This window comes from Platalea leucorodia (assembly GCF_965183815.1).
Source record: "Platalea leucorodia genome assembly, chromosome: 1".
Taxonomy (NCBI): Eukaryota; Metazoa; Chordata; class Aves; order Pelecaniformes; family Threskiornithidae; genus Platalea; species Platalea leucorodia.
Window position 1 is genome coordinate 16,110,912 of NC_138823.1, and position 27,625 is coordinate 16,138,536.

General features: G+C 39.9%; 1 protein-coding gene across 1 annotated transcript; it reads left to right on the forward strand.

Moving 5' to 3' along the window:
• Positions 1-213: 213 nt before the first annotated feature.
• RAD21 (RAD21 cohesin complex component) lies at positions 214-27,499 on the forward strand. Its single transcript, XM_082308451.1, has 14 exons — positions 214-396; positions 7,577-7,750; positions 9,625-9,754; positions 11,966-12,065; positions 13,033-13,139; positions 14,034-14,237; positions 14,842-14,967; positions 15,165-15,287; positions 16,536-16,759; positions 17,072-17,237; positions 17,608-17,759; positions 19,296-19,445; positions 22,933-23,016; positions 25,678-27,499. The coding sequence occupies exons 2-14, from the start codon at positions 7,607-7,609 to the stop codon at positions 25,867-25,869; spliced, it is 1,902 nt and encodes a 633-aa protein (XP_082164577.1). The 5' UTR covers positions 214-396; positions 7,577-7,606; the 3' UTR covers positions 25,870-27,499.
• Positions 27,500-27,625: the final 126 nt, after the last annotated feature.

Sequence of the window (27,625 nt, forward strand, 5' to 3'; positions counted from 1 at the left end):
CCCCAGCCGCGCCCGCCGCCGCCGCTGCCCGGGGCCGCCCGCCCGGCGCGGCAGGGCCGCGCACCCGCGCAGGCGCAGTCCCCGCCTTGGCCCCGCCCCTCACGCCGCCTGCGTGCCGCCGCCGCTCCCCCGTCCCGCGCGGCGGGCGCATGCGCGGCGGGCGGCGCGGGCGGGGGCGGCGCAGGCGCAGTGGGCGGCGGGGCGGGGGAGGAGGGGGCATTTGACAGTAAACATCCTGCCGATTTGAACGGCCGGTTTGGGCGGCAGGAAGGGCCGCGGCCGCCATCTTGTTTGTTTGAGTGAGCGGCTCGGCTCGGCTCGGGGAGGAGGAGCGGAGCGGTTACCGAGCCCGGCCTCGCCCGCCGCCGCGCCAGCCTCCCCCTGCACCGGACCGGGGTAAGGAGCGGCTCCAGCCGCGCTCGCTCCCGCCGGCCCTCCCGGCTCGCTGCCGCTGTCCGAAGGGGCTCGGCGGGGGTCGGCCGCAGCCTGGCTCTCGGGGCGCTGCCGGCCTACTCGGGCTCGGCTGCCGGGCCCCTGCGGCTGGGCACGGCCGCGCCGGCTCTTCGGCCGAGCCCGCCTGGCGGGGGCGGGTGAGCGGCAGCGGGCGGGGGGGGAGGGCCCGCCCGGCAGCCCGCTGCGCGGCGCCGCCCGGGGCTCCCTGGGAGGGCAGGGCGGTGGGGCCGCCCCGGGACCCTGCGGCGGGGCCGCGGCCGGGGGGTTGGGGTGACCTGCGCCGAGGTCGGGCGCAGCGGGGCCCCGTCTGCGGCCTGGCGGCGGCTCGGCAGAGCCCCGCGGGGAGCGCGGTGTGCGGCCGGGGAGGAGCAGGGGCGGGGGGTGCGCTCCGCGGTGGAGACGGTCCGTAAGCCTGGAGCGGCTCCGCGGGGCAGCCGGGGGAGCAGTGTGCTGGGGGCCGGGGTAAGGTAACCGATCCCCAGCGGTGGGCTGGCGAACGGGACGGCGTAGCTGCGGGGCTGGCGCGTTCCGGGGCGGGGAGAGGAGCAAAGTTTCATCTGCCAGTTTCTCATTTCCTAACGTAATTTAACTTCTCACCTGGATAAGGCAGACTATTGAGTGCTCTTGTAGTCCTCACTAGTAACATATGAACGACCTTCTGGGCACTGTGACTGTTGATCTGCAAATAAAAGGCCCCTTTAAAAATGCCTACCTCTTGAAGAATTAAGATCTTACTCTAGCAGCTCCTGTGGACACCGATATAAATCTTGCAATAGTTTTTAAGATTTCTTTCTGATTCTGAGTGAAGGCTTCTGTTAAATATGAAACGAGGTGGTGTGTTTTTATCAATAACAAAGGAAGTTTGGGGTCGCTGTGGCTTATTGGCATGGCACTGTTTCAGAGAAAATGACTTTTCATTAAATTTAGACACATGGAAGAAAATACTGTAGATTTGGAGAAGTTATTTAGGCCCACGTGGTGTGAACGTGTGCAGTAAGCATACGCTTTCATTAATCTCTTCCTCAGTAAAACTTACTACATAAAAAATGGGGAAACATCAAAGCATTAGTAGGGCCAGGCTTGCATTATATTTTGTGAAGGTTCATTTGTAGCTATTTGACATTCTGTGAAACTTGGAAACACAAAGCCCACTGATCTAAAGTTTTAGCTAGAGAGGAAGTGTGGTGAAGGGAATAAAAGGAGGAGCGAAAAGTTACCGAGAGCTACAATAAACTTAAATTACCACACAATTGAATTAGTTTTGTCTTGCCATCAGGGTTGCTGATATCATGGGATTTCCCACAGAAGTGAGAACAGTCGCCTCAGTTAATATAAGAGTTTAACTTCTTTGAGGCAAAATGGTAGAAAGTTAGTTTTTTACATTTGGGCTTTTTGGGTGAACAGTGCAGAGGAATAACTGCTGTAAAAGGCAGGGTAACATGAGGGGGGTGACATTCTCGTATTCAGCTTATGTACATTTAAGGAGCGTGTTAACACATGGTTTCTGCAAGCCTATTAGTTTGACTTGGAACTGGAATTGCGCAAAACAAGTTGGGATAATCGAGATAGGGCCTAAAATTAAAAAGATTCTTTTCCACTGGATGAGTGGACGTACTGAATCTCGGGGCGAGGGCAGGATACCTGCGGAGGTTTAGGTATGGTTTAGTGTTCGTAGGGTTCAATAATATCAAACTCTATACAATAATTCTGAGTGATCTGCTTTTTGAATTAGTAACTTTAGTGGGCCACTGGTTCTAGCAATTTAATTATGTAGGTGCGTAGTATATTGTAATTGGAGAACAGTGAATGCAGTTCCTGTAAAGGAGTGGTGTGTTTTGAGCAATTATAGACCTAGTAGTGCAACCTCAGCCATAGGATTTCAGAAAAAATGTTGATGGAAAAAAAACAAGACCTGGAGACAAATGGAGAATGCTGTATACGTTTATCAAAGGTGTGTCAAGTTGGACTGGTTCAATTTCATCTTTTTCAATAATTGATTTTGTGGACGTAGGAAACTGAGTTGACTTGTCACTGAACTTCAGTAAAGCTCCAGGTGCCACAAAGAAATACATAAAAATTCAGAAAAATGCCGATTAACCAGAGAATTATAAAGGTGGTTGAAGGAAGGAGATGAAATAAGGTAGTGCTGAAAAGAGGCATTGAGCTGTAAGGAGTTATTAGTGGAGTTTGTGAAGATTGGACCTGTGGTGAATTTTTTTCAGTGGCACCAGGTGTTCAGTGTGCTAATGAAACCTGCTAGTGAGACAATATTAGTAAGTGCCTGCACCAGGGAAGTTTTAGACATGTAAGAAGGACTGTATAGTGAAGGATTATGAGTTACAGTTGAAGAACTCGAAGTACAATTGCAGGGTCAGGGTAATCCTTCTGGACTTCTGAAGTCCGGCAGGGCCAACTCAGACTGCCGCAGGTGCACAGGGGGAGCTCACTCTTCCCCAGATGACCCAGGGCTGGCTTGGCTCAGCAAAACGGGACCAGGGACAGCATAGGAAGAAAAGGTGTCTGTAGCAGGGAACCTGTGGAGAAGAGAGGTTGAAGGGTAGCATAGGAACAAATGAATTAAAATGATTCATTTTTAAACTGTAGTATGGAAGTTGTTTGCTGATCAGTGGATGAATGTGGTTCTGGAGTAGCCTTACAAGAGGAACAAAAGTAGGTGACAATAAAACAAATTGAAGACTGAATTTAACCTGTGAACTGGTGTGTGTATACATAACCTGACCTAGCAGAGTAATAGGCAAGTGGATTTAATGGGCTAGAGTGAATCACAGTAAAATTAAAATATGATGAATATTGTATCTGTTGTCTGTAATATTGTCAACTGGTATTTCATTAAGCTTGTTTCCGAATGTCTTGAAGGCTGGGGCTCAAGCTACGCAAGAGTGCTTTTCAGAGTTTAGATAGTTAGCCATTCTAATACGCAGAAGGATTTTAAGACTTAATATTTGTTAATAGATGCTTAAGAAGTTATACGTAGATAGCACCTACCCAATTTTCTTGTTGCTTCTTCTGGAGGATCAATTACCAGATACTCAGATAAGAGAATGAAACAAGCTGATTCTGGATCAGACCCTGTGTACTATCTGGATTGTATTAGTTTTGCTTTACGTGCTCAGTTACTTTGTGTATAGAATTGTAGCCTTTTTTTACACTTCTATAGAAAGAAACATATATTATGCAATTGTTGAGGACCAGTTTAGGCAGAGGAACCTGAGGACAATTGTGGCACATTGAAGCAAATGCAAAGTTAATTAAAATCAAGTTTTAAACTTTTTTAAACTTTTAAAGACTTTAAATCTTTTAAAAACACAAGTTGGCAAGATCAGGGTTTGGTCCCACCTGGTCTTGTGTGACTATATATTATTTTTGCCTCAGAGCAGTGCAAGCAAGACAGAAAAATGAGCAAGTTCTTAGAACAAGTTTTAAGGTGCTGGTTCATATCCAGTCAATTTCAAAAATTAACAGTTATATTTTACCTTACAAGCTTTTTAAGAGCCATCAGCTACCCTTTTTCTTTTGAGGATTCTTGTGAGTTGCTTTTGCAGCCAGTGACATATGTTTTACATGTCTGCATGAGCACTCTGCCATTCCAAGAAACTCTTAGTTCCTTTAACATTCATCCTAGTCTTGAATTATGCCAAAAAATCTATTTCTTCTCCTTTCATGCCACTGCATCAGCATGCTGCCCTATGAATTAAAGATCAGACAAAAAGCCTGAAATAAGGAAAAGGATTATCTGAAAAGAAAGAAAGAAATCTGGAGAAAGTGAGAGCAACTGTTGGGGCCTGCTTTAAGCAACTGTGCTGATGCTCTAAACAACAGTAGCTGAACTGCTGCAGCTCAGAACCTTAAAGGTGGGATTTGTACAGTTGCTGTAATCCAGGTATTACCATACGGAGCAGAGCATCTGCTGGAATTTGGAAGTGGCAGAGATTCATATTGTGACAGGAAATTAGTGCTTCGAGGAATAGAAGTATTATTTGTTAATAACAGTTCAGATTAAAACATACTTTAAAACTGTCTGTAGTCTGATTGTCACTGTTTCTCTTCATGTATTTCACTGTGGCAAGGCTTCATTAATGGATGAAGAGAAACAGACAACCTCTGTCAGAAACTAGTTATTTATGGTTCTTATGCACTCCAAAAGCTTAAGTATCCTGCACATGTAGTACAATCTTCTCATTAGTCTTACAAGCGAGTTTTAGGTTTGATCCTGTCACTCCAGTACGGAGTGGTAGTTAAACCTGGGAAACACCACAAACACAGGTGACCACTTACTGTTTCTGCCCCTTCCCTTGGCGCAATGGTTTTCAGCCTCTATTCTTTGATATAATTGCTAACAAAGTATGTTTTGAAACCCATTCACATATGTTAAGCTCCCTTATGGGGAGTACTTTGTCTTAGATTGTCAGTTCTTTAAAAGACAGAGAAGTTCACAGTGTGTCTGTTTAAAAAAAAAAAGAGGAAAAAAAGTTGTGAAATCATTAGCCTTGGTGTGATCCTGACACCTCAGTTATTTGGGGAACCTTGCTTCCTCTTGGATATCTTAGATAATTGTTTGTCTTATGCTTGTGTTACCTTTGCTATCTGGGGTTTAAAGTGGTAAATTTTTTCTGTCTGAATTGTCAAATAGTGTGGTTCACACTTATCAGGAAATCTTCAATAATATTTTCATGGTTACAGTTAATTGTATGTTTGAAGTTTTTTGAAGCCCATGCTACATATTTTAATGATTGTAAAATATTGGTGAAAAATTGTGCCGAACTCCCTGAATCAAAGTACATTATTTTGCAACTGTTGTTAGAAGTTCTTAGCGGAGTCATGCAAGTGGTTTTATTAACTGTATGTTTGTGTTTTCCCCTGTTCCTCATATGTAGGGGTAATTTACAGGCCTGCTGTTACCAGAGCAGTGCACGGTTGTGGTGGCAACTCAAGATATCAAAATGCTGTGCTGCAAAGTTATGTCTCTGCTTATACAAAAATACTGTGAGGCCTTTGAAAATGCACAAGGGATTGAATTGTCTGCTGACCTTTGAGACAGTGTGATGTCTTTCAAAAAACACTGGTGGGGAGCGGTGGAAGTAGAATACCTTCCTTTAGATAACTTTAATTGATCAAGGAGACTTCCAAAATTGTTTCATTGTGCTTCGTAGAAAAGCTTGCTCATGTCCATCCTTGTGCAGTGCTGTCCTTAGCCCACACACAGTCTCAACAAATAAAAATGGCATCTTAACTTTTTGTTAATCTGCAGCTTTGTTATGACTCGGAGCTATCAACTTCACTCCTAAGAGTAGTTTTAATCCTTTCTATCTACTGTGTTAACTCGAGCTGAAGCTGAACATGGCCTTTAAATCCTTTCCACTGTGTCCATTCTTGGTTATGAACAGAATCAGTGGCCAGTCTGTCATTAAGACAGATAAACTTGATAATCAGTTCTGTTGTCCAAACAACTCTGTTCTCTGTTTAATGCAGCTGAAATTCAAAACTTTCATCATGTTGTATGTTGAACGATACCTATGAGTGAGTACAAGTACGGAGTATGGTACCACTACAAAGATAATTTTCCCTATCCTTTATATTCCTTCAACTCTCATTTGTTAAAACAAAAAGCACCCCAAAAAAGCTCACCAAAAAAATTTTTGACCTTTACTTTCAGAGATCTACCTGTCGATCTACAATTTTTCATTTATTATCCAGGTATCTAGAGGTTGGCTATACTTCCACTGAACCAGTAATGCAAGTGCTTCTCTTGCCCCTATATTTTTCTAGCAGTCACAATTGTGCTCCTCCTCTTTTTTTTTTTGTGAAGCATACCCTAGAAATATCAACAGCTCTACCCTAGCTGCTTTGAAACTTGTTTCTTTTACCTACATGTAAATTGGTATGGTTTAGGAATTGGCTTCCTGAGAATCTCTCTGGCTGTCACGTTTACTAGTGCTTTGTGTTTCCCTGTGTTCCCTATTTGCTTATAAGTTGTGTTGGCATGTTTGGGAAACACCGTGGGTTTTTTTTAATGGCTAGAAACTGATGTTCTCACACTGGCTATGCCCAGATTAAACTGCCCTGCTTTTACTGTTAGGTTGCTGTGCTTCCTCTGGCAGTTGTTCTGTAGGCATGGAGGAGGTAAAAACGGAAATGCGCTTATTGCATCTCTCCTGTTCTTTTTTGTTTGTTTTTTTGTTTTTTTCTCTCCCAGTTACGGATATTGCTGGAAAAAAAGCTGTTTGTGGAGAATCTTCCACCTCTTTAAAGCAAACTCTGTTTTCTCAACTTGTAGTTGAACTGAATCATATGCTTACCTCATGCATGAAATTGGCATGTTTAGAAAATAAGACATCATGCTGTTCTGCTTCCCTGTGGTTTGATAGGTTGGCATCTTATCAGCTGTAAGAAGGTAGTTACTAGATAAACAGATAAAAGGAAGTCTGTTTTTTCTGGTGAAGGAGAAAGAAGAAAATGAAATCTTCAGGAAGTTTGGAATAATGCAGTCAATTTTCTTACCGTTTTTATCAACACTTGAATAAAAAATATGAAGCATTACTAAGAGGATTACGAAATGGAGAGCAGTCTGCTCAGGAATGAAGACATAATTGTACTCTCTATTTAAGAAAATACGGTGAAATCAAAAAAGTTTAGGACTGTGTATTTTATAATGCTGAATGTTTTACTGAAACAATGTAGAATATGTACTGCTATAGTGTACTAGTAGCTACTGAATTATGAGTAGGAAGAAATGGAAGTGGTAGAAGACTACTGTGGACTGAAAACTGAGAGGTGTTTGTGTGTATTATGAGTTTGGTATCATTGCCATAAAGTTTAATGTAGTCAAGATTTTTTTTCTTGCGGGATGGTAAACATTTTTAAATTATGTAAATGGTCATTGGTTGCTGTTCTTCCTGCTTTATATTTCCTCTGCAATAAATATATATGCTATTACATGGCCACCACTTGTAAGTCTTGGCTTCTTAAATATTTTATACAAATTGTCTGACTTTAATGATTGAAAAGCAAACATGTGCTTTGCTTGCTGTGGATAAGGGGTGTGTTTACAAGGATGGTCCTCATAAATTTTCTAGGAAAAAAAAATTTGCCTTTCTCTTTACAGGTTTGCACTTTGTTTTAGACATCTGGGACCATGTTCTATGCCCACTTTGTCCTGAGCAAGCGTGGGCCGCTGGCCAAAATCTGGCTGGCGGCCCACTGGGATAAGAAGCTAACCAAAGCCCATGTTTTTGAATGTAATCTGGAGAGCAGTGTGGAGAGTATCATTTCACCAAAGGTATGTATTTTACACTGATGTAATGTTACCTTGTAGTGAAAAGAAATTGTGCGTACAGGTTGCAGTTACTATTTGGGTCACTGAAACAAATAAAATTCTTAATGTTGCTATTTTAAAGGATGGAAAGGCCTGTTCAGATGTGAAATGCCCTATTGACTCTTTGATTCTGAAGAGTATTTTCTTGTCAGTTTTCTAATGCTAAAGTATCACACACTTTATTTACAAAATGTTTTGCTTTGTATAAAAGGAGGACTTGTATCTTGATATACCATGCATCACTTAGAAGCAAATGTTTGGAAGAGAGGAAAGCCGAGGCTTTCCAAGAAGTAACTTTTAAAGGCCTTAGGATGACACTCTTTCAGTGCTGCTGTTACTGGGAGCTGTAGAAATAATAATTAAGATATTCTTGTTTATGCTTGTGACCGAAGTTCAAAACATGTTTCTACTTAGCTACAGCAAAAAGATCTGAAGTATCACAGTAGCTTGTAATGTTACTGGTTACATGAGGATAGTTTTCCATAGAGTAAAAATACTACACTGTAGTGTAAAAGCCTTGCTTTTGAAGCTTTAATCTCTGGTTTTCTGGGAAGCGAATAGATAGCAACAAAACAGAAAGAACATAACACTTCTGGATGGCTATTGTGAAACCAGAGGAAATTTTGAGGAACTTGGGTTTTAAAATGTTTTGTGTGTTTTTGTTTTTTTTTTTTTTTTTCCCCCCCTCTACTACTCATGAAAATGAAATCTTCCGTGTAAGAACTAGTGGACTGATATGGTTGTGACTTCTGTCACTTAACAGATGTCTGAATGTCTTATAAGAAAAGCAACTATTTGAAAAGAAAGAGAACTTTATTTTTAATCTTTTGGTTGATACAAATATATGTTTCTATAATTCTATCCTGGATTTTGGAAGAGCTGCTAAGTGTAAGCAAAAAATGTGTAGTACTATTCCAGAACAGTGATTTGCTTCAGTGTCAGCTCTGGAAGGATTTAGAAAGAAGATAATGTTCATGGATTCAGTAGTGAGCTGTAGCATTCTTTTAGAAAAAGGAGACATTGATAGGCACTCTTTCATATATTTAACTTTGTCTAACACTTTCATCAGCTGGAATATTAGAAAGGCATAGTATGCAATAAAAATTTTGAGTTCTTAGCCTTTGAGGTTAAACCCTGTATGGCTTAATCTTTCTGGGAGACGATTATTCCATGTACCCTTCAACACAAGTCTTGTGCTCTTTCAGACTAAAGTACTTATGAAGAGTCCTTCCCTGGAATTTTTTTTATCAGTTTTCTATTCCCACAGCAGATACTTGATTACGTAGTAAAGCAGTGAGGTTAAAGAGGAAAGGAACTTAAACTTGTTTTAATGTGGCAGTGTTTGTTCATGGACACCCCACATCTTCCACTGTTTCTCTCTGATTTTCTCCTTAACTGCAGGACAGAAGATGGAGAGGTAACAAGTAACACTTTTTAACCAAATTGTTCTTAATCAAATCGTAATTTATGGCTGTCCAAATTTTTATATTTTTCACTTTTTTCACAATTAAAGTAACAAAGATGTCAGGAAAAGATGTGGTAAAATGGGTTTTGTCTTGTCATCTTTTTTTTTTACCAGACAGAGCAGTGTTCGGGGAATTCCTGGAGTGACCTGCCATTAATTTACTGATATTTGCCAGGTCATCCATAAATAATAGTAGAGTACCGTCTTGAACTGTAGACTTTGCATTGTTTGTTTCTTCAGTTTTCTGCTGATTTTCATAGTTGTTTTGAATATTTGGTGTTATTGAAAAACTCATGCAAAGCTGACTGAAATGTCATTAAAGGAAAAAAAGTAAGGCTACATCTAATTCACTGATTGTGCAATATATTTTTAGGTGAAGATGGCGCTTCGAACCTCAGGACATCTCTTACTAGGTGTTGTTAGAATCTACCACAGGAAAGCAAAATATCTTCTTGCAGACTGTAATGAGGCTTTCATTAAGATTAAGATGGCTTTTCGTCCAGGTATCTGTCTTTATCTAAGCACTCTGAAAAGTTACATTGTTATATAGTGATATTTATTAAGAAGGCATACAATTCTACCTTCCTATCTCTGTAGAAGAATTGCATAAAGTTATACAGGATTATAGGAGAAGTTGTTTTCTTTAGTGCTGCTTCAGGCTGGCTGTGTGACTGAGTTGTATGCTGAAAAACATCTTTTAATTGAATTCTGAACAAAAACTTTTCCGATTAGTGCTGCTTCAGTAAAATCTCAATTATGATTGTGGCTGTTGGTGGTGTATGATGTTAAATGGAAATATGCTGCATGGTTTTTACCTTCTGTCACAAGTCTGAAAAAGGCTGGTTGCATGTACTGAATAGAAGCACAGAAGGGAGCTTGTTTCCATCAAGGATAAAGATTGCCTTGCCATGAATTACAAAATAAACATAGAAGTAAGCTGTTTTTTTACCACTTTCACATTTTAGTTTCTGGAAATAATGTGAACTGTAATGTGCGCAACAAAGATATTTCTCCTTTTGTATGTGCGACACAACTTCCCTCTCTCTTGTTGCTTACTCTTAAGATTTTCCATGAAGATGAGGGCCCATATTAATACCTGAAATGAGTTTCCATCCAGCAAAGAATTATTTGGCTAACACACGGTTGATAGTTTTCTTTAATTCTGGCCTGGGAAACTTTTTTCCAGCTGGAGTGTAGCTGTGGCAGTGATGCTGCTGGATACTCACAGCTGCTGAATCACGTTCTACCTTTTAAAGTTTGTGAGTGTAATAGATTTAAAAGCTCAACTTAAGGAAGGCTTTTTTTTAAAAGGCAACTTTTGAAAGCCAGTGCAACAGGAAATTTGAGAAAACTTAAGGTATATAATGACTTTATCTTCATTTCTTGATCTTCACATTGTGATTCAGGCATTGAACTTTATGTAGCTTTCCGTGGCAATTTGTTGACTGTTGCCAATTTTTTGTTTACTCTTGCATTTAACTTTCCTGGGTTTTGAGAACACATACATTTGTCTAATTTCACAAGGCAATCTGTTTTTGCAATTTTCCCACTCCAAACAGAGCATGTAGAAGGTGAAGTGCCTTAAAACAAAGTTACAAAAAGTGGCATGCTGATCTGAAACAAGTTGAGGCACTTGTCTTCTCGGTTTATCAGCTTTGTGGCTTAGGCATTGTCTTGATCCTGTCTGCTCTGAGAATCATTCACATATTTTGTTTTAAGCAGCCAAGAGGTAAAAATATTGGATAGCCCTGAAAGGATGGACTAGGTTTCTTCATTCCTAGAAAAGTACCAAGATGAGTAAACTACAGACTCATGCTTTTTCCTGGTCTCTCTGGACAGTGGTTCTTTGATTATCTATTGCGGAGGGGAACACAGTGGGCAGAGTGTTTCTGAAGTATCTGTTCCTCAGAATTGCCTGTGTTGTGTGGGTCAGAAGGCAGAACATAGAGCTTGAATCTTCTGCAAGTTGCAGAAGGAATTGAACCTGCATTTCCCATGCACTTTCAAGTGTCCTGACCTCGAAGCCTTTGAATAAAAGAGAGGCACCAGCTACTGGCACTGTTTTTGTGTGATGCCTAATCTGATAGTCATAGTCTGAGAATGCCCACTGAATAGCAGATTAAGCATCTCGGGAAGATAAGAAAAGGTATGTATGTGGTTTAGGTAATCCAGCTGTTTTAAATGCAGAAGCCTAAGAGTTTGTGTGGCTCAAGTACAGTCAGTACTGTGCTGGGACTTCAGAGCTAATTGAACTGACTGAATGACCAGTAGCAAAGTAGTCATGCTGTGTTGCCACTGCTTTACCCAAACCACACTGCCATGTTGCTGCTGCTTTACCTAAATGAAAATATAGGACTAACTAGCTCACCTGGAGCATCATGATAAAATGATTTTGTAACAGGTACCTGCATAGTGTTGTGATAACATACAGCACCTGTGTTAGCAGAGCTGTGCAGCTACACAAACATTACCAAATGATTTGAGGCTTCCAGGGTTATACAAAACAGTACAAGGGCCTGAGGGTATATATTCTGAATTCAGACTGAATCTCAATACCAACATTATTTAAGGTTTCTTCATAGGTGTCTAGCATTGGTTCAATTCAACAATTTAAAGACAAGAAGCTCATGCTGAGAGAACAGTGCTGAAGGCACAGAGAAAAATGCTGTCCTTGTAAGGAATGGGAACTCATGTCTGAGTGTTCTTCTCTGCAGGGGTTGTCGATTTGCCTGAGGAAAACAGAGAGGCTGCTTACAATGCTATTACCTTACCTGAGGAATTTCATGATTTTGACCAGCCGCTTCCTGATCTAGAGTAAGCTTGGTTTGTCTTTTTATTTCCATGCAAATGATGTTTGGTTTTAGTTGAGGAGAACCTGGTTTTAAACAGCAAACGCATTGCTGAATTAAACAAAACGTCTGTAGGTAACCCGTATTCTTGAGTCTTTTAATATACCAAGCAAGTACGCAATCATCTCTATATTTATTTTAAGTTCATAGTAGCATGTAATTTTAACTGACGTTAAAGCTGTCCTTACAGAAGCTTTTGAAAAACTCAGATATGTATTATCATTTTATTTTTTCTTTTATGCAAGGCATTCTACATCACATACGTTCTCAGGTTAGACAAGATTAGTTTTATGGAAATGTACTTGTTGACCTTCTGTAGCAGCACTTTTAATTCTTAGAACTTTTTAATGCTAATAGGTTACTTTTAAACACAATAACAAGGATACAACTTGAATAGTTCTTGATTTTTAAAAAATTAATGATACCATTTTGGATTATTCATAAAGGAATTTCTGGGTTACAGTTTGCTTTACTTAGTGTTTGATTTGGTTTATATTCACATTAGAGTATATACTAATTTGAAACTACATAAAACTTCTGTGTTCTTCTAAGAAACATACCTTCGCACACCAGAGTGTTAACTTGGTACTGTTACTAGATATACTTTTTGATTTTGAAGTTGAAGGGGAGGAAGTCTGGTCTTAGTTATTAGTTTGGCCTTTAAAATTAGTGACCCCAACATATCAAGGAGTAAGAAAGGTTGCTGATATGCTTACCAGAAGCTAACACAACTTGGATGATAGGTTTTAGCCATGAATGGTTTTAAGTAGTGTTTTCTATTCTGTATTTACCATCAGCTTTTTTTATTAACTGGCTTAAGTGTATAGTGTACTTCTTAAGAACTAATTTCACTTTTATCTAAGCAGGCTTTATCTGTTGTTACTTTTTTTAAATTGAGATTTTCTTAATAATTGCCTTCTGTTTTTTTTAAGTGATATTGATGTGGCCCAGCAGTTCAGTTTGAACCAGAGTAGAGTGGAAGAAATTACAATGAGAGAAGAAGTAGGCAACATCAGTATCCTTCAGGATAATGACTTTGGTAAAAATCTCGTTTATTATTATGTGTTACTAAGGTAGTTTTGGTAACTGTAAAGTTATGGTTTTGCAATGACTACTGAATTACCACGAGGTACAAAACAAATTAGATCAAACATGCTGTGTTTCTGCACACTTAATTTTTAGTTTGTACAGGTCAGTTTTTCCAAAAAGCCTGTCCTCTAATATTCAGCAAGCTTCTAGCTGCCTATATAAAGCTGAAGAATATTCAGTCAGGTTAGTTAGTGAAGTACTATGTCAATTATAATTTTCAAAATGTGGTGTGAATATGAAGTCAGCTGTTGCTTTAATCATAGGTGTGTTTTCAGTCAGAAACCGTTATGAGATTTCTAAAGCTGAAGCAGTTAGTGGTGACTAGTTTACTTCTTTCAGTATCTTCTCAAGGACAGCATTTTAAGATCTGAATCAAAGCCTGAAGACAGTTGTATTTGAATATCTAGTTTCAAGAGCACAGTAATGTAATCCATAATTTAGTAGTCTTTTTGAAAGTATAATCTAGGTATTGATGGTGGTGTTGATCTGGTATTGGTTTGCTCTCTGTACATGAAGCCTAACCTCAAGGCATAAGGTAAAACTTTTTTGAATTCCTTGGAATTCTTTGGTTTCAGTGCAGCCAAAATTTAGTAGGATCTTGCTAAAATCAAGTCAAATAAGTATAATAAAATGCTTTGAAGAGGAGAGAGTTATTTTTATAATCAAACAGTATTTTCTCTGTGGTATTGCTGGGCATAATTCCTTACATCTTGTCATTAACTCTGCAGTTAAGATAACTTGGAATGAAGCTTGGTCTTACATTTGGGCCTTTTCTGATTGATTAGCTGGGTCTCTTGCATCTTGGTTCTTTAGCATTTATAGCAGTGAAATTGTATTCTTGCAGGTGACTTTGGGATGGATGATCGTGAGATGATGAGAGAAGGTAGTGCATTTGAGGATGACATGCTAGTGAGCACCAGTGCTTCCAATCTCCTACTGGAACCTGAACAGAGCACCAGTCACCTCAATGAGAAGTCTAATCACCTGGAATATGAAGACCAATACAAAGATGATAATTTTGGAGAAGGAAATGATGGTGGAATATTGGGTATGTTTGAGAAATTTGTTTTTTGTCTGTCCTGCCTTCTGCCTCAATAATTAGTTCTTGGGGGGACAGGAGGGAGGTTGTTTCTTTTGTTGCCAAGGTCCCTCTCTCGGTTGTGCCTTCAGCAGTGGAATTCTGGTTTGTGAGTGCTACAGCAATGTAGATGATGCATAGCATGTTAACTGTTGGCATGTTTCAAATGAAGTAAAATTAAATCATCCACAGTTTTTTCATTCTGTATGTAACGTTCTTTGGAGAAAACCCAATATGCAGCTCTTCTTGTTCTTTGACTCATTCCGAGGGTTTAATTAATATGTTGAGAATTGTATTGAGTGCTTCTCTGTGAAGTACTAAGAAACCTAGTAAGATACAAATATGTGGCAAGTGTATTGTAATAAAGGTTATGTGTAAGCTCAAAATTTGGGCTGAAATGTGGCTTGAAAAAGCACTCCTAATTGTTTGTGTCAGCATTGAAAGTGTAGATTTCTCTAACCTTTACACTATCTTTATCTGTGTTGTCATAAATTTGTACTTCTTTATAAATTTGTCTGTACTTGTTACATGAATTTGTGGTTGCAAAACTGATTGTTTTATATGGTTGTTTCAGATGACAAACTTCTCAGTAATAATGATGGTGGTATTTTTGATGACCCACCTGCACTGTCAGAAAGTGGAGTAATGATGCCAGAGCAACCTCCCCACGATGATATGGATGATGATGATAATGTATCAAGTGAGTATGATCTAGGGCTAGATCTAGAATTACTTGTTTTCAACTAATTTAATTAGGATTCTAATGCCTTAAAAGCATGTTGAACTCGAAAGTATGAAATGTGGTAGACCACTTTAAGGTGTGGAGGAGGGGATGGGAAGGGTAGCACAGTTTCTTAGTGTTTTGACATAGTGCAAGATACTTGTTCTAATTGGCAGTGGGTGGACCAGACAGCCCGGACTCGGTAGATCCAGTTGAACCATTACCAACTATGACTGATCAGACAACACTTGTTCCCAATGAAGAGGAAGCTTTTGCTCTGGAGCCTATTGACATAACTGGTGAGTAAGCTATTTGGGAATATTTTACTTGGGTCATCAGAGACCGCCTTAGCTCAATGGAGTGGAAATGAATGTCTAGCACTGCTGCTGACTCTTCTCAGTTGGAAGAGAAACCAGGGACCAAGTACTGAATTCCTTTTATTCTAATGGTAGCCTTCCAGTACTTTCTAGGTAGGTAGCTTACATTGATGGTCTTGGAGAATACTAGTTTGTAGTTTCTGCAGTCATTATGTATAGCGGCATGATACTGTAGCTTTTGATCCACATGCTAGTTAAAATACGAGCTGGAATAGAACTCATCATGTCTTTAATTCTAATACAGTATCTGCAATGCAGCACAGTTCTCGGTATGCTATGTTTGATGGCCAGGAGTGACTGTTTACACTGAGAATGAGTGCTCTTGTAGTGATTCATAGCTTTAATGAACTGCTGCATGCAGGAGATGCATCTTTGTATTTGAAGTTCTACTGAATAGTGAAATTCCTTGTCTTTTTCTCTAATGCAAGGTACTTTCTTATTTTAACTGGTACTGTATGTGGCTCATTAGAAACAGATCCCTGCTTTATTAAAAAAAATAAGATTTTGAAAAAATGTAGTTTGTCCTGTGTTTTCAGACTGAACTCCAGGCCCTGATTTACTGCTTGGCCAATTAAAAAGCCCTAGCACTGCCCTCTGGTGGCAAGCTAGCAACAGAGGTCCTAGCTGATCAGCTGGGACCAGCAAAGACAGCGTTTGCCAGAGCTTCAGGGTCTGCTGCAGAGTGCCAGGCTGTAAGCAATTTACAGTAAAGTCATTCTAGAGCAGGATGAGAGGTACAGGTAAGATAACCACCCACATTAACACTACCAAAGCTCAGATAGGGCTTAGGGGAAAAACTTGGTGTGGTATTTTGACTCTTTGGTCAGAGGGACCTTACATCTCAGGGGTTTGCTCCTGAAGAACACCAGCCTGACGAGCAAGCCATGAGGGAGGGAGGCATGTGCAGCTGAGGACATTGAGGCTTAAGTGGATTCAGTAGAACTACAAGTATATGCAGAAGAATCTGTAGGTTATGGGACAGCATTCATAGTGTTTGACCTTTCATAGTGCTTACAGCTTTTCGTTCCTTATGCCAAAGCTAGCATTGCCTTAGATTCTTGAGGCAGCTTTATACATGGGCAAGTAAGACCTATAGAGAACCTGCAAGATTCTTCTACAGTGTGGTATCTGTTTGAGCTAACCTTCATTACTTGCTAAAAATCTCAACAGTCAAGGAAACCAAAGCAAAGAGGAAGAGAAAGCTGATTGTGGACAGTGTGAAAGAACTGGATAGCAAGACTATTCGAGCCCAATTAAGTGACTACTCTGATATTGTTACTACTTTGGACTTGGCACCTCCTACTAAGAAACTGATGATGTGGAAAGAAACTGGCGGAGTTGAAAAGCTTTTCTCTCTGCCTGCACAGCCTTTGTGGAATAACAGGCTACTGAAGGTAATGTTTTTGTGCAGTTTCATTTTTGAAATGGACTATATGCAGGATTGTGCCTCATATATAGTAAACGTTGGCATATGAATAGTAATATAGGGATAGCAGTATTAATAATTAAAAAAAACCCTCATTAAAACAACTAAGATAACACCAATGCTTAAAATATTTATCAGTTACAGAAATAAATGAATTTTTTTACTGTTACTACTGTTGGAGAGGAGCTTAAAAATGGGAAAGGAAGATGGCCCATAATCTGAAATGAAATTAAGGACACTGAGAACTGCAATAGTGAATAATGTAACCTTTCTCCTGTAGCTCTTTACTCGTTGTCTTACACCCCTGGTACCAGAAGACCTAAGAAAGAGGAGGAAAGGTGGAGAAGCTGACAACCTTGATGAGTTCCTTAAAGACTTTGAAAACCCAGAGGTTCCCAGAGAGGAGCAGCAACAACAACAGCAACAGCAGCAACGAGATGTCATTGGTTTGTGTCTTGTCAAAGATGCTCTGCTTCCCCTCAGAGCTTATTTTTCTCTGTTCTTTATATAAAGTCACCGAAGATTATGAATGAAGCAAAGAGCTTTGTAATGATTGTTTAGCTTGATAAACGATCTGTGACTTAAAATAGCTTTTTTTTTTCCAGAAGTAGAAGACCCTTAAAAATTCAGTTTGATCCAGTGGATTAAATGGGTATAGGATTGGGTTGTATGCACATCTGTACCAATTCTATTCAAGTCACTGCAAAAGCTACGCAGGCTGTTATGAGTGTTCAATTCTAAATAGCAGCTTGGACTTAGTAATGTCATTTGAAACTGTATCAAAGTATCTAAAACTAGGTTTGTTGTGGAATATAGATGAACCTATTCTGGAAGAACCAAGTCGTTTACAAGAATCAATGATGGAAGGCAGCAGAACCAACCTGGATGAATCCGTTATGCCACCCCCACCACCTCAGACAGGTGTTAAACGCAAACTGCAGCAAGTAGAACCAGAGCCAGTGTTACCTGTGAGTAAGATCTTTTTTTTCTTTTGAGAATGATAAGTTGGTAGTGTCTTTGAGGAGGAAATGACACAGGTTTGAGGCACTAGCTTTCTGTGGTGGTGTGAGAGATGCTGGAGTAGCATCCGAGTCTTTGTCCCTGGGTAGTCTTTACGGTGTTTTTCTTAAGTGGCAAGCTTATTGAAACACTTAAAATGCAGGTAGGATAAAGAAATGGCACCGTTTCCTCCAGAAAAAGTCTTCAAGGATTAAAATGTATTGCTTACAAAGGTATCAAGTTCTTCTGCTTGCAAAGTGTATGTGAACAGCTTTCACTGACGAAGAAAGGATTGTGCTAGCTGCACAAACTTCCTTTTTAAGATAGTTCTAGTGTTCCAGGGTTAAGGGTTCAAAGAAAAACTTTGCTCTTCAGTAATGATTTCGTAGTTGAGTTATGAGTAGACTTGGAACCTAGCTCATATCTACCTCTTCTGTGAAAGCTGTGATGCAGTGTGAAAGGAAACCATATTTGTGAAGGGGAGAGGAAGTGTGCGAAATGAAAGGTGAATGCTTACCTGGTGAGAACAGTCCTGGTTTATGCTGTCTTGTGTTTGTGCATTTTTTTTAACCCCACTTTTCGTACGTTTCTTGGCTAACAGGTTGTTTGCTGTAGAATGAGACTGTTAGATGTTACATTAGCTTATTAAAAAAGGTGGCAGCTGCTGCTCCTCTTGGCCATGTCATTGGGTGAAAGTGGCATCAACTGTTTGTACTTTGTGCTGAAGCCAGTGCTATTGGTGTGTGTTGGCAATTGTTTGATCACAACCAGATCAGGCCTCTAGCAGCATGCCTGTAGTGTTACCTGCTATATGACTCTAAAACAGAAGTTATTTTGAGCTATTTTAGGGTATGTGTAGAAACATTTTCAGGTGTCAAGGTAACTTAACTGGCAAACACTTAACTGTGTATGGATTCAGGGGGAGAATACTGTACATTAATTTTATTAAAACTGACTACATAAATCCTGTTAGACTGCTTTTCTGCATTTTCCTCTTTATATAAACATCATCTGAGAATGATACTCGAGCGCCAAAGTTACTCATACATTTTTGGAAATTTTACAAAGTACCTATGTTTTAATTCCTTTGTGCTTGCATTGCAAAGAACAACATTTTGATATTTTGAAGATGTCTTGTTCCAGTGAGTTGAAGTGTGTTCATGTAGCACAGCATCTGGTTACGTGGGATTTTAAAGTTACATGTGCTGATCCAAGAAATGAGATCAGTAGTTTGGATGGTGGACTAAGTGAAGTTATTGGAAAGCCTTTTTCCTTATAGTGGTATCGTAAGTTCTGGTTTGAGTAGAATCTAAAGGATTAAAAATACATTTATGGAGAGCAAAACAAAAAAAATTGCTTTTCATTTTTCAAAAATGAAGCATTCTGACGAATGGCTAAGACTTAGAGACTTGGATTTTGTGAAACTGGTTTGTAGCATCAGCATTCTATTGTAAAGCACTGATAAAATGATGCTATTGGTATAACTGTATTGTGTACTCTTAAAGCATCCACCATCACAACAGCTGGAAATACCACCTGTAGAAATGCCTCCGGAAGAGCCCCAAAACATCTGCCAGCTAATACCAGAGCTAGAACTTCTGCCAGAAAAAGAGAAGGAGAAGGAAAAGGAGAAAGAGGAGGAGGAAGAAGAGGAGGTAAGAACTCTATGTAGAAAGGATTTGTGTGTTCCCCAGCACCGTTTGACTTTGGATTCATTAAATGGCATAAGAAATAAATCTTCAGTCCTTACTTGGGAAATGGTAACCTTTGGAAATGTAGATTTTTAAAATGAATCCATGACCGTTTTCTATTTTTTCTATTATTCCATTTTATAAATTGCATATATATATTCTGCTTTGAATTAGAGGGTTCTCCTGTTCTCACGCATGGTTGGATTAAACCACTCTGTATGTTTATGATGCTTTATACAAGAAGTTTTGAACTTAATTTTATGGTTCCATTTTAAATAGTTCATGCCACTTAATAAAAGTAGACTTCTGTAGGAAAACCGTCCACATCCTAAAATGTGATGACTGAAGTTGTTTCTGAGCTACAATATTTAATATTCTGTGGATATCAAAACAAACTTCATTGATTCTTTTTATTTTACACCCAAAATGCATGATATTAAATTAGCTTGTTAAAAACTGTTGGAAAAAGGATGTATCTGGACACGTGAAGCTTCCTTCTGTAATAAGTCACATGTACAAAGAAATGTGAATTGCTTTAGTCAATTACTTTAGCCAAGATGAATTTCATAGCAATAAAAAAAGCAGTTAGAATAGAATAGAGTATTCTCAGTTGGAAGGGACCTACAACAATCATCTAGTCCAACTGCCTGACCACTTCAGGATGTTGCTGAATGCAAAGAGGTGTTACTTTAAAAGTAGTACAATGAAGAAGAAATACATCCTGACTTAATTTTTAGAGGGGAAAAAAACTGGCCAAACAGTTTTTCTGCACAGTTTTTGGGTCTTGAATTAAGACTGGAAACAAAGCAGATGCTGCTTGCATGTGTCACTTTCGTGTTGATCTTTTTAATTGCTCATTTTAAGTAAAGTTCTTATTTTAAAAGCCATGTATAACACATCTTCCATAAATGAGTACTGTTCTGTGTAGGTGAGTGCTTCATAGGACATGAGGAGCTGAGTTGTTACAGCTAGCCATCACAGCTTTTAGCAAAAACCTATTTTCCTTTTCAATGGTTCTATTTCCACAGTGAAATGAGAACGTGGCTGAGTTTCATAGAATCATAGAATGGTTAGGTTTGGAGGGGACCTTAAAGATCCTCTAGTTCCAACCCCCCTGCCATGGGCACGGACATCTTCCACTAGACCAGGTTTCTCAAAGCCCCATCCAGTCTAGCCTTGAACAATTCCAGGCATGGGGCATCCACAACTTCTCTGGGTGACCTGATCCAGTGCCTCACCACCCTCATAGTGAAGAACTTCTTCCTTATATCTAATCTAAATCTACCCTCTTTCAGTTTAAAGCCATTAGCCCTTGTCCTATCACTATGCTCCCTTGTAAAAAGTCCCTCTCCAGCTTTCTTGTAGGCCCCCTTCAGGTATTGGAAGGCTGCTATACGGTCTCCTTGGAGCCTTCTCTTCTCCAGGCTGAACAACCCCAGCTCTCTCAGCCTTTCCTTATAGCAGAGGTGTTCCATCCCTCTGTTCTTTTTTGTGACCCTCCTCTGGACCTGCTCCCACAGGTCCATGTCTTTCCTGTGCTGAGGACTCCAGAGCTGAATGCAGCACTCCAGGTGGGGTGTCACCAGAGTGGAGTAGAGGGGCAGAATCACCTCCCTCGACCTGCTGGCCATGCTGCTTTTGATGTAGCCCAGGATATGGTTGGCTTTCTGGGCTGTGAGAGCACATTGCTGGGTCATGTTGAGTTTCTCATCAGCCAACACCCCCAAGTCCTTCTCAGGGCTGCTCTCAATCCATTCTCTGCCCAGCCTGTATTTGTGCTTGGGATTGCCCCGACCCATGTGCAGGACCTTGCGCTTGGCCTTGTTGAACTTCACGAGCATGGGCTCACCTCTCCAGCCTGTCAGGGTCACACTAGATAGCATCCCTTCCCTCCACTGTGTCGACTGCACCACACAGCTTGGTGTCGTCGGTAAACTTGCTTGAGGGGGCACTCAATCCCACTGGCCATGTCGGTGACAAAGACGTTAAACAGTGCTAGTCCCAATACTGACCCCTGAGGAACGCCACTCGTCACTGGTCTCCACTTGGACATCAAGCTGTTGACCGCAACTCTTTTGAGTGTGACCATCTAGCCAATTCCTTATGCACTGAGTGGTCCATCTGTCAAATCTGGGTCTCTCCAGTTTAGAGACAAGGATGTCATGCAGGACAGCGTCAAATGCTTTGCACAAGTTCAGGTAGATGATGTCAGTTGCTCTTTCCTTATCCACCAATGCTGTAACCCCATCGTAGAAGGCCGCTAGATTAGTCAGGCACAATTTGCCCTTAGTGAAGCCATGTTGGCTGTCACCAGTCACCTTATTTTCCATGTGCCTTAGTATAGTTTTCAGGAGAATCTGCTCCATGAACTTGCTGGGCACAGAGGTGCAGCTGACTGGCCTGTGGTTCCCTGGGTCTTCCTTTTTTCCCTTTTTAAAAATGGGCGTTATGTTTCCCCTTTTCCAGTCAGCGGAAACTTCATTGGACTGCCACGACTTCTCAAATATGATGGGTAGTGGCTTAGCAACTTCATCCGCCAGTTCCCTCAGGACCTGCAGATGCATCTCATCAGGTCCCATGGGCTTGTGCACCTTCAGGTTCCTTAGATGGTCTCAAACCTGATCTTCATTCTCTGAATGAATTTATTTTCAGTCTCTGTGTTTCCCTTCTGTGACTTGGGCGGTGTGGCTTGAGGACTTGCTGGGGAAGACTGAGGCAAAAGTCATTGTGTACCTCAGCCTCCTCCACATCCTGGCTAACCAGGTCTCCCGTTTCCTTCTGGAGAAGACCCACATTTTTCCTAGTCTTCGTATTATCACTAACATACCTATAAAGCTTTTCTTGTTGCCCTTGATGTCCCTGGCCAGATTTAATTCTATCAGGGCCTTAGCTTTCCAGACCTGATCCCTGTCTGCTTGGATAATTACTCTGTATTCCTCCCAGGCGACCTGTGCTTGGTTCCACTCTCTGTAGGCTTTCTTTCTGAGTTTGTCCAGCAGCTCCTTGTTCATCCACGCAGGCCTCCTGGTGTTTTTACCCAACTTCCTCTTCATTGGGATGCATTGCTCCTGAGCTTGGAGTTAGTTAATGTTTGCAAAATAACATTGTTGATACCGTGTTCTGTACTAGCAGTCCTAGTTTAGACTGAAGTGTCTCTTCTCATTCAGCTGTCATGACTGAATTTTTGTTTTACTAATTGTCAGCGTAACATTTTGAGGTGTAATCATAGTGGCAGGCAACCCTACTGTTGTGTGTCAGCTTACGTGTGTGTCTTCCTCCGTCCCCCTTCCTGCCTCTCCTGGATGTGTCCTGTGACTCAAGTTGTCTAAACCTTCTGGCTTCATAAAGGGAAAACGCTGCAGTGATTAATCTAAAGTACCTCTTTCATTTCATACTTCAGTGGATGAAAAGATTATTGTTTTGTAAATTCGTGAATTTTGGCTGCTTGCAGGAAGAAGATGGCACAGGGGGTGATCAGGATCAAGAAGAAAGGAGATGGAACAAGAGGACTCAACAAATGCTTCATGGACTTCAGGTACACGTGATAATTTGCTTTCTTGTAAAGTAGCTTTTGAATGTGGCCACTGACGCTTTTGACCTGAGTTAAAAGGTTAAGAAAGAGCTTTCTTTGCAGTAGATGTTACAGACTTAAAATATAAGCTCTGTCTTGGGTGGTGGTGGGGAAATGCTTGTAACTGATTAAATCATAATATAATTGTCACTTTTTTCCAAAGAATATTTGAAGTAAAATTTTTCACTTGAGTGTTTTTCAGCCTTTATGTCCACACCTGATGTGCAAGTAAGATTCCCAGAAATTCAAATTTTAAAATAATTGGGTTTGATTTGTGTTTTTAATGAAACCTTATACCTCTGACTTTGTGCTATGTGACCCTAGGCAAACCTTATCAAGGCATAGGAATAAAACCATTTTACAGGATGTTTACTCCCAGCTAGGCTAGTTTGAAAACTTCCATGGTATGGTAAGCTGAATCTATAACAACTGTGGGAATCTGACCTTGGCTGAGGCGCATCATTACTTTTCAGCATGTGGCTTCGGTCTGCACAGATGGATCATCTTTGTAGGATGGATTCTTGCTTGCTGGAACTAAAGAGCTTTTTTCTGATAAGATGATTGAACATCCCTAGTATACACTTGAACTTAAGTGCAAACTGCTGTCTGTTTGCGTATAGGTCTCTGTTTGTGTACTTCATATATTCTTGGACTACCTTTGCCTTTCAGTCTAGTTTGCGGTTCCTACCCCTTTGTTCCCTTAAACATTTTGGCAACTCCTGAGATTCTCCTGTCACTGAAGTGTTTCCGTTCCATTTCTCGAAGCTGTTTTTGTTTTCCAAAGTTATCCTCACTTTTTTTGTGAAATTGATAGGCTCCATCTGTGCTGATACAATAATGACAGTGAGCTTTTATCTCTGAACTTCCAGTATAGTAGATTTGGTAGTAGGGGTGGGAAATGCTGTGGAGTTTTCAGTAAACTGAGATTTAGGAGTATTTTGTATTCTGTTAAGTTTCTCAAAAGTATGATATAATCAAGCAAAAGCTTTACATTTCTGAAAAAGTTACTTATTTCATAAGAACTACTTGCTTACATCTCTAAACAATCAAACCTTAATTTTAAATTCCTAAATAGCCTTTATGACACTTAAATACACTTAAATTTAGTTCAGATTACATTGTAAACTAATGTGATTTGAGTTAGTTCTTTTGCACACCTGCAAGAATTCTGCTAGTTTAAGAAAGATGGCTTTAAACTGTTGTTGTGGTTTAACCCTGGCAATCAGCTCAGCCCCACACAGCTGCTTGCTCACTACCCCCTGGTGGGATGAGGGAGAGAATCAGAAGGGTATAAACAAGAAAACATGTGGGTTGAGATAAAGCCAGTTTAATAGGTAAAGCAAAAGCTGCATGCGCAAGCAAAGCAAAATAAGGAATTAATTCACTGCTTCCCAACAGCAGGCAGGCATTTAGCCATTTCCAGGAAAGTAGGGCTTCATTACACGTAATGGTTACTTAGGAAGACAAATGCCAAACCCCAAATGCGTGCACACACCCCTCTTCTTCCCCCCAGCTTTTATTGCTGAGCATGATGTCGTATGGTATGGAATAGCCCTTTGGTCAGTTGGGGTCAGCTGTCCCAGCTGTGTCCCCTCCCAACTTCTTGTGCACCCCCAGCCCACTTGCTCCAAAACAAAAATATTTGCTCCCATCCAAAACATAGCGCCCTATGAGCCACTGTGAAGGAAATTAACTCTGTCCCAGCCCAAACCAGTACAACTGTGGCTTTAAAAGTAATTTTTAAAGTATACAGATGTTTAGTTGGTAATGTTGTGTAATGTTTCCCTCTGTTTCATCACAATTTCTGAAAAGAGCTTCAGAATTCTTTTGACCACGTCTAGCTTTTTTCAATTCTTTCTTCCATGTGTCCAAAAGAGCATCACACTGGATGGCTCAAACGTTAAGTCTGTAATGAGATTTGAAGTTAAGATCTGTTTAATATAAAGTAATTAGGTTTGGCCAGCCTAATATCTTTTCATCTAGTAGATATTCCAGAGCAGATGGTTCCGTTTTAAACTGAAGACGTCAGTTGTTGTTCTAGCCAGCAAACAGATGTATTTTCCTGAATTTTTTTTATATTCTGGCCAAGTCTTTGAAAAAATGTAAGTGACTTTGGGTGCTTAGTTTCAGACAAACAGAGGAGTTTTAGAAATAAACAGGCTTTCACCTTGGCAAAATTATGCATCTTTTAAAAGAACCTTAGCTCTTGAAATTTTGTTTTAAACAATAGATCATGATTATTTTTGGAGTTATTTTTATTTTGAGAAATAAAACAGGGATTTTTTTTATTCCTATTTAAAAATATTTGTCCTGTAGTCAAAAAAGACTGGCTAGCTGTTGGTGCAGAAAGAAAGTCTTGTGCTGTGCTATAGTGTTTCTGGAATAAGTTGCACAGATTCAAGACTGATTTTTCACACATCTCTGGGAAGTCTACTTGGTTTCGTTTAGATAAGATCCATATAGAAATTTTCATGTACATGTTGTAATGTCCCCATCCAAGGCCAAGTCCTTCCCAGTCCCTCACAGTGTCCTGGGGGTGACGACAAACAGAATCTTGCCAAGGGACATTCTTGTTTGTATGTCGTTCTCTATTTAATTTGTTGTATCAATGTTTGTGTTTTTCAGAGAGCTCTTGCTAAGACTGGAGCGGAATCTATCAGTTTGCTTGAGCTGTGCAGAAATACGAATAGAAAACAAGCAGCTGCGAAATTCTACAGTTTCCTGGTACTTAAAAAACAGCAAGCTATAGAGCTGACGCAGGAGGAGCCTTACAGTGACATCATTGCAACACCTGGTCCCAGATTTCATATTATTTGAATGGTTAGATTCAGCAGAGCTAGTGTTCGTTTCACTAGTGCGTACATGTATTGCCCCATCTGTAGGGCCCACAAGACCATTGCAGAAAATTTAGATTTTATTGTCTGTATAAAGTCCTTGGTTTTCTTTTTGGGTTATTTTGGTTTTTGTATTTTAAATTTACCACTTAAATTTTTAGTGAAACTGCTGGGGTGGGTGGCTTGAGTTCCAAGTGCAGAAACCAGACAGCTCAAGGACCCAGGTGAAGATTGTTTTAACAACTCAGAGCAGATGTGTGCAATATTGGTGCATGTAATGTTGAGTATCAATGGAAATGTCTTACGATAATTTGACTAGGTGATTCAATAGTGATATTTTTAACCTATACAAGTAAACCTGAATGGCCAACCTATTGTCTGATTAAAAACTTTGCCAAACTCGTCTAAAATGTCCGGTCTGCTTCTCATAGTAGTAGGTTTTTTCCCCTTCCCTAGATCTTTGTGCATACCGTGGGTCTCTTAAAGCTGCCAATATGAAAGGTAGTGCCTGATACGTCAGCTTGCTTTGTCACTGCATTTTTGCAGTCAGATTTTTGTAGCCCTTGATGCTAAGGGGAAACGGGTGTCTGTGGAAAGCACTTCCTCTATGTGATACTATTGCATACATGAAAGGACAGAACATGTGTTAAGCATTTTAGACGAAACATTCCTTTTCACTTATCACCTCATTATGGTCCACTACTGATAATGGCTAATTACTGTTAATAAGCGTCAAATAAAAACTCTAGTCATTTCATTTAAACCTTTAAGATATCAAAATGCTTTAGGTTTGTTAGAGCTGTATATAAACTCCAGACTTTTTAAAACAGACTTCTAGATTGTAAATTATCTGATTTTTATTAAGCAGGCATATGAAGATGAGAATAAGAGAAGTTGAACAGATTGCCTTTGTAAAGATGCTAAATTCAGATACCACCTGTACCGAAAGGGCAACAAACTTGAATATAGAGTACAAACAGGCACAGTTCCACTTAATTGTGTAGTGTATTAATGGCTCTTTGGATATATTTATGGTTTTAGTATCAATTTTTCCAATAATGCACACTCCTGTGTTCAAAACATTTTATCAGTTTTGCAAAAGAAGTCCCATTTGATTTTACTTACAAAGAATGAAGCTTTACTGTTAGACCAGGTAGCACCAGAAATTATGTGAATATGTTGATTATGGAAACCTGTCTTAACTTTTCTTAGGGCAAAATTATTCACACTGAAGGTTCTGGTTTTAATGTTGGCACTTTTGTGAAATAATTTTGGGACTCAAATTTCAGTGTATCCTCAACTGTAAAATTATGTGAATGTTTAAAAAAAAATCTGAGACTACATGATGACCATGTTTTAATAATCCTTGAAAAAGTTAATTGTATAAAGTTACTGCAGCTTTATTTTCAACATGATGTGCCTGTAAAACCATGATTTTCCCCTTTGTAAAAAGAGACATTGTAGATAACTTGAATGTTTAATTATAGAAAAGGTCATTAGTTTCTTGTTACACATTTTTAGTCTGTTTTTGTTGCTTTTCAAGGTTAATATTCTTGAAAATAGTTGATGCTGTTATGTATAACTTTTCTAATAAAAGTTGTGTTATAAGCTGTTATCTTGTTTGAACACCTTTCATTTATGTAGTAGGGACCTAGCATTTATGGGTTGCTTGTTTTGGTATTAGGAGTGGACGTGTAACGATTTAGCTCTTTGAGAGATTTAAAGCTTGAATATGTAAA

Excerpts from the sequence above, each read along its gene's own strand:
- RAD21 (XM_082308451.1), top strand. The coding sequence starts at position 7,607 with ATGTTCTATGCCCACTTTGTCCTGAGCAAGCGTGGGCCGCTGGCCAAA. Across the intron at positions 9,755-11,965 it reads TAAGATGGCTTTTCGTCCAG|GGGTTGTCGATTTGCCTGAG; the intron begins GTATCTGTCTTT and ends TCTTCTCTGCAG. Across the intron at positions 15,288-16,535 it reads GGAGCCTATTGACATAACTG|TCAAGGAAACCAAAGCAAAG; the intron begins GTGAGTAAGCTA and ends AAATCTCAACAG.